The 10,040-nt window shown below is 62.3% G+C and overlaps 1 protein-coding gene across 1 annotated transcript in view; it reads right to left on the bottom strand.

The window, feature by feature from the left end:
- Positions 1-9,677: 9,677 nt before the first annotated feature.
- Positions 9,678-10,040, bottom strand: part of RTL1 (retrotransposon Gag like 1) — a 21,663-nt gene continuing 21,300 nt past the window's right edge. Inside the window, exon 4 of the mRNA XM_011370961.2 lies at positions 9,678-10,002. Coding sequence (XP_011369263.1) covers positions 9,678-10,002 — 325 coding nt within the window. The remainder of the gene's footprint in view (positions 10,003-10,040) is intronic.

Genomic DNA, 10,040 nt, shown 5'->3' with positions numbered 1-10,040 from the left:
CCCCCCCCTCCACTCATGCGTCTCCCAGCCCCTCCCCCGCTCACGACCCACACTGAGCCCCTTTCTCACGCATGCGCTGCACGGAATTCCCTCTACACCTTGCATATCCCGCCGAGTCCCCATCTCGGGGCCACACCGAGCCCCGCCCCATCCAGATGTCACGCTGAGCTCCTCCAAATTTGTCTAATGCTGAGCCCCTCCCGCCATTCCTGTGTCACCGTGAGCCCCAGGTGTCCCTCCTCTGTCATGCTGATCCACTCCCCTCATCCATGTGTCATGTCAAGCCCCTTCCTGGTCATGTGTCACACTGAGCTCCTGTCACACCCACGTGTCACCCAGAGCCCCTCCACTACTCACTCATGTGTCACACTGCTCCACTACTCACTCATGTGTCACACTGTGCCCTTGTCCAACTAATGTGTCACACTGAGCTCATCACACCCATGTATCACAGTGAGTCCCTGCAAATCCATGTGTCACTCAGAGCCCCTCCACCAACATGTGTCACCCAGAGCCCCTGTAGCATCCATGTGTCGCTCAGTTCATCCACTACTCACTCATATGTCACACTGAGCCCCTGTCCCACTAATGTGTCACACTGAGCTCCTGTCACACCCATGTGTCACACTGAGCACCTGCAACATCCATGTGTTACCAGAGCCCCTTTATTACTCACTCATGTGTCACGCTGAACCCTTGTCCAACTAATGTGGCACACACAGTGAGCTCGTCACCCCATGTGTCACAATGATCCCTGTAACATCCATGTGTCACCAGGAGCCCCATCTGTCACCCAGAGCCCCTCTCATACACAGGTGTCACACTGAATCTGTCACACTCATGTGTCACTCAGAGCCCCTCCTCTCATGTGTCACACTAAGGCCCATCCAACTAATGTGTCACACTGAGCTGTCACACTCACGTGTCACCCAGAGCCCCTGCACTTCATGTGTCACACAGAGCTAGTATTCAACTAATGTGTCACACTGACCCCCTGCAACACTCATTTGTCACCTTGAGCTCCTCTACTCATGAGTCACATGAGCCCCTGTCCAACTAATGTATCCCACTGAGCTCCTGTCACACCCATGTGTCACACTGAGCCCCTGAAGCACCTCGTGTCACCCAGAGCCCCTCCACCACTCACTCATGTCACACTGAGCCCCTGTCCAACTAACGTGTCACACTGAGCTCCTGTCACACCCATGTGTCACACCGAGCCCCTCTAGCACCCAGGTGTCACCCAGAGCCCCTCCACTACTCATGTGTCACACTGAGCTAGTGTCAAACTAATGTGTCACACTGACCCCCTGCAACACCTGTGTGCTACTCAGAGCTTTTCCACTACATACGTGTCACACTGAGCCCATGTCAAATTAATGTGTCACACTGAGGTCCTGTCATACTCATGTGTCACACTGAACCCTCGCAACACCCATGTGTCACTCCAAGCCCCTCTACCACTCATGTGTAACACTGAGTTCCGTCCAACTAATGTGTCACACTGAGCTGTCACACTCATGTGTCACCCAGAGCCCCTGCACTACTCATATGTCAACCTGAGCTAGTATGAAACTAATGTGTCGCACTGACCCCCTGCAACACCCATGTGTCACCCAGAGGTCCTCCACTACATGGGTCACACTGAGCCCATGTCAAACTAATGTCACACTGAGCTCCTGTCACGCCCATGTGTCACACCGAGCCTCCCCACTCATGTCACGTGTGCCCAGTGTGCCACACCCATTCTCTCCCACCCACGAGTTACACTGAGCCCCTCCCCCGCTCACGTCATACTAAGTCCCTCACTCATCTGTGTGTCACGCAGGTCTGTCCCCCACATAGAATGCCTTCTTCACCATGTGTCACCGAGCTCCTCTCCTCGTGTGTCGTGGAGAATGCGGCCCGCTCACGGCACACACGGGCCCTCCCTGTCTCTGCCGCACCAAGTCCCTGTCCCCCGGGCCCCTCCTCTACTTTGCACCCTACCGAGTCCCTTCCTCACTGTGTCTCACGGAGCCCCTGTCACACGCATGTGTCACATTCAGCACTTTCTTCACTCGTGCGACTCATGTCCCATCAAGCCCCTCACCCAAGTGTCACACTGAGCCACACCCTTTCTCTAGTGTCACACAGAGCCCCTCACTGACGTGCCGCACATAGCCCACTCACCAGTGTCACTCGTCGAGTCTCTCCCCATCTATGGGTAACTCTGCCCTCCACTCACGTGTCACACTGAGTTCCTTCCCTCCTGATGTGTCACGATGAACCCTGTCTCCATCCACGTGTCACACAGAGCCCCCATTCACGTGTCACACTAAGTCCTTTGCCCACCCATGTGTTATACTGATCCTCTCCCCCATTCATATGCTACACTGTGTCTCTCCTTACATCTTTGTGTCACACTGAGTCCCTTCCCCACTCACGTGTCACATAGAGCCTGTTCTCCACCTGTGCGGTGCATGGGTTCCTTCCCCCGCTCATGTCACACCACTGCCCCCACCAGTGTTTCATGCCGAGTTCCTCCTCCCCCTGTGAAGTGACAGTCCCTTCCCCTACTCGTGTATTAAACTAAGTCTCACCTCTACCTGTGCGTCATGTCGAGCACCTCCCCACTCCTGTGTCACATGGAACCCTACCCCCACTCCTGTCATACAGGGCCCCTCCCCATGTGCCACACTGAATTTCTGCTCCACTCACGTGTCACTCTGAGCCCCTCACCACCTGTGTGTGACATGAGTCCCTTCCCCGCTCATATGTAACAAAGAGCCCCTTTCCCACCCATGTGTCACATAGAGCTATTCTACCCATGTGTCAAACCAAGCCCCCATTCGTGTGTCCTACGAAGTCCCTTCCTTCGTGTCACACGAGCCCCTCCCTCCCTCCCGTGTTACCCTGAGTCCCACTACTTACATGTCATACCGAGCCCCCGCCGAACTTACGTGACACACTGACTCACTGCCCCATCTGTGTCACGCCGAGCTCACTTCTCCACTCCTGTGTCACACAGACTTACGTGTCACATTCCCCCACTTACGTATCACACAGAGCACCTCCTTCACCGTGCATCGCACCAAGCCCCCCACCCATGTGTCACATGGAGCCCCTTCTCCAGTCACGTGTCACAGTAAGCTCCTCCTGCACCCATATGTCACACCGAACCCCTCCTCTCCTCATGTATCAGATAGAGCCACTCAGCCACTTGTTTCACACCCTGTTCATGTGTCACATTGAGCCCCTCATCCACTCACGTGTCACATGGAGCCCCTCGCTATGCGTGTCACGTTGAGTCCTCCCACTCGTGTGGCACTGAGTGCCACCCCTCCCCCACCCATGCATCACATGGAGCCCCTCCCCACCCAGGTGTCAAATGGACCCTTTCCCCACACGCATACCCTTCCCCCTTCCACGTCTAGTTCTCCTGAGGGCCTTCGGTGTTTACTGACCATGGGCCACAGGTGCGATGTGGTGCTGGCTGGTGAGCTGGTACTGAGGCCAGTGGTGCGGGAGGAGGACGTGGTGGGTGGCGGAGGTGAGCAGGTGCACCGAAGCTCTTTCTTAGACAGTTGTATACAACCCGCTCAGGTGCACGATTCCCTGGTCTTCAGTGTGCACACAGGTCTGTAATCATCAACACATTTGGTTTTAGTACCTTTCATTCATCCCTAAAAGGAATCCCGTAGCCCTTGGCTATCACCCCATGCTCCCTTCCCCGTCGCCCCCCGCCCTAGGCGACCCCTCACCCACTTCTTTCTGGGGTAACTGGTTGGGCCCCAGAGGTGCCCCCTGATCCCGATTTCAGATGCACAGGGCGAGGCAGGAAAAGCGCGGGGAGCAGAAAGCTGCAGGGGGTGGGGTCAGACCCCCGATGTCCACTCACAGCTCCGTGTCAGCATGGGGCGTGCTCCCCCACCCGGTGTCCCCCCCTCTGTGATCTGGCCCCTCCCCCCTGTTTTCTGGACACCCGTCTTAGAGCCCAGCGAAGGGAGACCCAGGCCCTGGCCAGAGGAGGCAGCAGCAGGGCAAGGCGGGGAAGGCGGGCGGTACCCCCGGGTCGCGGGTCCCCAGCAGTGGGCTGTGCTGCCTGGGCTGGCTGTTCCTTGCTGTCGCCGCTCTAACCACTAGCAGCAGGCGTCCCATCCACCATTGGGGCACTTGCACTGCGCTTCCTGGAGGAGGGTTTCGGCCGTAACAAGTAGGAGGGGGGTGAGAACGGCCTCATCCAGGAGTTGATGCCAGTTACCCAGCGCCTAGATGATGCCTTTCTTCACCCCCTTCAGCCAGCGCAGCCCCGGGCCCTCCTCTGCACCCTGGCTGCTCGGGGCGTGTCCTCGCGCTGTCCCGCCCGCCCGCCCGCCTCCCCCGGCATGTTCTTCCCTCTCTCTCCCGTGCAGCCCCCTGAGGTCCTGGAGGGGAGCCCTGGGGCCGGCCATCTCTGAGACCCCCTCCTCGGAGGGCAAGGCTGTGCCCCCAGTGGGACATGCCCCACGGCTGGGCCCAAGGCCACCCTCTGACTTGGTGGCCAGGGGCAGACAGGCCAGAGGTGGCTCAGGGTGTGTCCTGGGGCTTCTCCCACTTGGTGGGGCTGTGCTGTACTCCCGTAGGGAGCCCCCTGAGGGGGCCCAGCTCCCAGGACAGCCAGGCAGACCTTGCAGAGACTGTGCCCTTTGTCCTTAGGACGGGGGGTGGGGGGCCTGGACCGAGCAAGCTGACCGTTCCCGCTGCCGCCGGAGGGCGGTCTCCTTGAGGGGTCTTAGCCTCTACCCAGGCCTCTGTCATGACCAGGAGGCTGAGGCCCTTCACAGGCGGCTGCTTCCTCTCTCCTTAACCCCGATCCGGAGACGGCCCAGCTTCCCCTCCCGGGTTCCTAACTCTGGGTCCTGCCTCCTTCAGCCAGAAGCCGTCAGCAGATGCCCTGGTTTTGCCCTTGTTCAGCCCTGCCCAACCCGGGTGCCCGAGGAAGCTAGACCAGTGCCCCCCTAATGGGCCACGGCGTCTGTCTTCTGTGTCCCCTCACTAACTCGGGTGCATGGTGGGAGGTGACCCGTGTCCAGCCCCCCGTGCCAGTGGAATCCTTAACCCACTAACCAGCCATGCAGCCAGCCTAGGCGCGCGGGGTGGCAGGGGTCGGGAGGCCTTGCCCGCAGCGAGAAACCGAAGAGTCACGCCCCCCGCCCCGTGCCCGCCTGTCTCCCCGCCCTCCCCTCCTCTCCCCTGCCTCCTCCTCGCCCCGAGTCCCTCTGTCTACCTTCGGGCGTTGGCGGTCCTTGTTGAATCGGGAAGGCCAGTGGGGAGGGGGTGGCGTGGACGAAGGCAGACGGCTTCACGGAGAGGCAGGAGTGTGCTGTGTGTGCACAGCTGTCGGGGGAATCGGGCTGGAGCAGGGCGTGTGTGACGCGGTGGAGGTCCCATCACGGAGGGCCTCAGTGCGGGCAGTGGGGAGGCCTTTCCCCACTCAGCGGCTCTCCGTGTTCTAAAGAGAGCTTGAGGAGCGGATGGTGTGTGACCCAGGGGACGGTGGTTCTCCAGACCGCGGGGCTCCAGGGCTGCTTCGCTTTGGCCTTCTGTGGAGGCCCGGGTTTGGCTGCCTGGGTGATGGTGTGAGATCTTAGGTGGAAGGCATTTCGGAAACAAATCCCCGTTTGCTCGGGGAGACCCTGTCAGGGATCAGGGTGAAGGTCGCTGTTGGGGTCGCAGTCCCTTCTTGGCGACGTGCATTGGCCAGCAGAGGGTTTTGGGCGGGGAGGGGACGTCTAGCTTCTGTAGCTCCCATCACCCCCTTGCACGGACGCCTGCCTTAGGAGCCCTGACTGGACCTTGGCCGCCTCCGGGAGGGACGGGCAAATCCGGAGCCGAGTGGTGAGTAGCCATCAGCTGCCTGCGCCACGTGTGCTGTCCCACGTTCCAGGGGCAGGCCCAGGCCTGGAGGCCGGAGTGCTCGGGGCATCTGTGCGGGGGCTGGGAGGTGGGGGAGGGGTTGGTAGTCTCACCTGGGGTTGAACTCAGGGGTCCTCTGGTCCCTTGGATAGTATCAGGGCTCAGCGGATGCTAGTGATCTGGGGGGTGGGACATGGGGACACTCAGGCGTGGCCTGGCGTGGCTGTGTGCCCACGTGCTGGGGGGTGGGATATGGGGACACTAAAGCGTGGCCTGGCGTGGCCGTGTGCCCGTGTGCTGGGGGGTGGGACATGGGGACACTCAGGCATGGCCTGGCATGGCCGTGTGCCTGTGTGCTGGGCACCTGTTGTTCAGAGTAAGCACGCTTGTCTTGAATTTTTACCTTTCTTGTGGTGGCCATGATGTCATAACCCAGCATGTCATTTAATACTCTTTTTTTTCCCACAGGAGAAAAAAGGTTGGTATTGTATTTTTATACTTTTTCTAGGAAGGCGGGGGCTCATCACCCTGTGTTTTTGCCTTGTCAGCTTTCCTCGGCCTGGGGGCTGCCTCTCTTCTCTGTAAATGGGGATAAAGTCCCCTCTGGCCAGGTGGGAGCAGGGGACCCAGTGAGGCCAGGACATCGCTGTCTGCTGGTGTAAGACGCAGCGGCCACTGTTGTGCTGGCAGCCCGCTGGTCCTCCTGTGTGTGTGTGTGTGTGTGTGTGTGTGTGTGCGCGCGCGCGCGCACGTCACTGTGGAAGGCGTCTGCACCCCAGTAGGTGGCTGGACTCCCCACCGCGGGGCAGCTGAGTATATGGTGACAGTTTCTCCGTTTGGCCTTAGCCTGGACGTTGCCCCATTGCCCCTCCAGCTGAGCGAGCCGGGGCTGCAGGGACGTGAGGGGTCACTCGTCCATTCCCCCAGCCGCCCACAGGAGCCCCAACCAAGCAGGCACAGAAGTTTGCCTGGGGGTGGGTCCAGCTTCTGGGACCCCCAGGGCCGCCTGAGCAAGGGGCCAGTGCTGGGAGTGGCCCCCCCGTCACGACCTCAGACTCTGGCCCAGGAAGTTCATGCCAAGAGATTTGGGAGCCCCTGGAAGAGAGTGTCACCTGGGAGCAGAAGGGATTTGGGGAACCAGGGCCCCTGGAGATTGGCTCATGGCCCCTGGAACTCCCACCACCTCTCGCCACATCTCCCTTGACAATGGGGAACACAGGCCTGAGGACTGGACGGCGTCAGCCAGGGTCGCCTGGGAAATCGGTGTTGGGCCACTAAGGGGGTGCTGGGTTCTTGCACCTGCGCCCCTGACCTTGACACACCTGCGCCCCTGACCTTGGCTCGTGGGACTCGCCCGCGGCCTCTCGGGGCTGCTGTGGGGCTTCGGCAGACAGATGTGGCCCCAGGGCCACGGGGCCGCCAGCTGTTTTGAGGGTGGTTCCGGGCTGTCCAGCCGTGGGTGTGTAGGGTGAGCGTGCTGGGGTGGAGGGCCCAGTGTGAGAGGGCGCAGGCCCCCAGGCAGGGCCCAGCCCGGCTGCGCTCCTGATTCCTCGGCCGCCCGCACGTCACCCTCCCTCTGGGCCATGGTTCCCCGAGTTTATCCCGGATGAAGGCACCAAAGGCCTGTGAGTGCGTGGCGGTGGAGGACAGGGAGGCCGCATGCTGGCCGCGCCTGGCGTTCCCTTGGTGACCCTTTGAGTGGTCATAGCAGCCCTGACAGGTCCCAGTGACAGAGGAGGAAACCGAGGCTGGGAGAGGGGTGTGCAGCCAGCCAGCGGGGGTCCAGGCGGGGTGGGGGGAAGCCTGGAGCTGTGGCCGAGCCTCCGGCTCTGAACTCGGGATCCTGCCTGTGGTCTCTCGGTGCTGTCATCGGGGGCGGACGCCTCCGACCAGCAGATGGGCGGGTGCTGGCCAGTGAAGGCACAGGGGATGAGACCAGAGTAGGGCCGGGGAGGGCACAGAACTCAGGGTCCTCAGGATGGGGAGCTGTGAGGGGATGGGAAGTCAGGCCCCCATAGCACCCCTGACCTTCCAACCTGAGATCTGCTTGGTGGTCTCATGGTGCCGCTGTCAGGGGCAGATTTGGCACTAAGAGGGTGTACTGGGGTCCAGGGCAGGGCACGCGGGGTTCCAGGGCAGGGCACGCGAGGGCCCAGGCGTGTAGACCTGCCCGTTGTCAGCCCTCTGTTTCCGCCGAGGTTCCGAGTCACGCTGGGGACGGTTGGTGTCCGTCCTCGTTGCTCTGGCGCCCTGGTGTGCAGGGCTGGGGGCAGGGTGCTCTTCGGGATTGGAGCCTGCCGCTGGGTGGGTGGGTGGGTGGGCCCAAGGCCAGGCAGGGGGCCCCGGTCAGCGTGTGCCGGCTGTGGTGTGAGTGAGCCCTGCGTTGCCGAGATCCACCCCCCCTGCCGTCCTCACTCCCTGGAGACCCTGTCCGCCTTCTCAGGGAGTTCGCCTCGGGAGAGCCATTCCGCCTCTTGAGGACAGTGTGCCTCGGCCTTCCCTGCTGGGCGGGGGGTGGCGGGCGGACCGCAGGGAGCCGGGCGGTTCTCACACCCCGAGTTAGCGGGCAGAGTGCAGCCTGCCCGCCCCTCGCTTCTCCTGTGGGAGGAGGGCCCAGGCCAGAGGTAGGACGTGGATTACTGGGGTCCCTGCTTTGGACCCTCAGGAAGAGGCAGCTCCCAGAGTCTTCCCCACCCCCCGTGCCCCCCGATGGTGTGTCAGGAGCCAGGTGGGGCCTGTTTCGGGGAGAGCCCAGGCCTCCCCCCCCCCCCCCCCTTTCTTCCTCCCCCCCCCCCCCCCCACCCTCTAACTTCGGAACAAACCACCAAGTCAGATAATCTTTTATTCTGCTTTATTTTGGGGGTGGGAAAGGGCGAGCGGGGAGGCTGAGGAAGGGGCTCCTCCCCATGGCAGAGAGCGGGGTGGTCTGGCAGGGACGCTCAGTGAGCCGGCACAGGCCGCCGGGGGCTCGGACACTCTCAGTGTCTCTGGAAGTCCGTCCCCCGGTCGTGGGCCTCCAGGCCCCTGTGCTCTCAGTTCCGGGAGGGGTGTAGGGAGCCCCTCAGTGTCCTGTGGAGGCATAGGGACTCTCAAGGATGCAGGTCCGGTAAGTACGGGTACGTGGGGACGTCCCGTGGAGCACGGCACCCAGGTAAGGGGCAGCGCTCAGGGTCAGGCAGTCAGTGAGGCGGGAGCTGCGTGAGACGGTGGGGGTGGCTCGCTTCGCAGGGGGTGGCGGGGCGGGGGAGGCACCACGGCACACCACACGACGTGGGGGCGGGGGCGGGGGCCCAGGGGAGCAGGAGCACCGGTGATGGAGGTAGAAGAAGTCAGTGGAGCACCCAAGGTCAGTGTCCCAGGATGGCCCAAGGTGGCCACGCGTCACTCCAGGGGGGTGGGTTCCTGACATCCGCTTGCTTGGCTGCGTCTGCTGTGCCTGATTCTTCACCTGGCCTGGGGTCATGGGGTCATTTCCTGCTCATCACTGCTTTCTCCCTCATTGATGTCACTCCCGGCGGTGCGCCTGGGACCTGGAGACTTAAGACGGGATGTGTAGCCCTGAGCCGGCTCTGGGTCTCTGATGACTAGAGAGTCTGTTGGCACTGATGATGTTGCTGGTCGATGAGTTGAAGAAGTCATTGCCCTTCTCGAGTGGGTCGCCCTTGGGTCGGGAGTGGCAGGGGCGTGGCACGGGGCCGAGCGAAGCAGGCTGAGGCACGGGCAGGCGGGAGCGGGAGCAGGTCGTGCGGGGTGTGTGTCTGGGACGGAGGCGAGGAGGGCTCGCGGCCGGCGAGGCGTTTTCAGCGGTCGCCCGCGTCCGCGTCCTCGTCGGGGAGTTCCCGCAGCCTGGCGCCTTCTCCGGGCTGCCTCCCCCCGCTGGGGCCTGGGGCCTCTGCGCAGATCACGGCCAGGAAGCGGGCCAGGGCCCTGGCCGCCGGCTCCTGGAGGGTCAGGTCGGGCTGCCCGAGGGCGCCCCGCAGGCGGTCGTGTAGGAGGGCGAGGGCCCCGGGGCCCGCCTGCACGTCGTCTGCCCGCGCGTCCTGCGAGGTGTCTTGCAGGCCGTCATGCAGGCCACTCTGTCGGTAACGTTGCAGGTCGTCTTGCAGGGCGTCTCGCAAGACGGCACTGCCGCCGACGACGTGCAGCTCCAGAGCGCGGCGCCC

Source organism: Pteropus vampyrus, unplaced genomic scaffold, assembly GCF_000151845.1.
Source record: "Pteropus vampyrus isolate Shadow unplaced genomic scaffold, Pvam_2.0 Scaffold178, whole genome shotgun sequence".
Lineage (NCBI taxonomy): Eukaryota > Metazoa > Chordata > Mammalia > Chiroptera > Pteropodidae > Pteropus > Pteropus vampyrus.
This window is presented reverse-complemented; position numbering and strand designations above follow the sequence as displayed.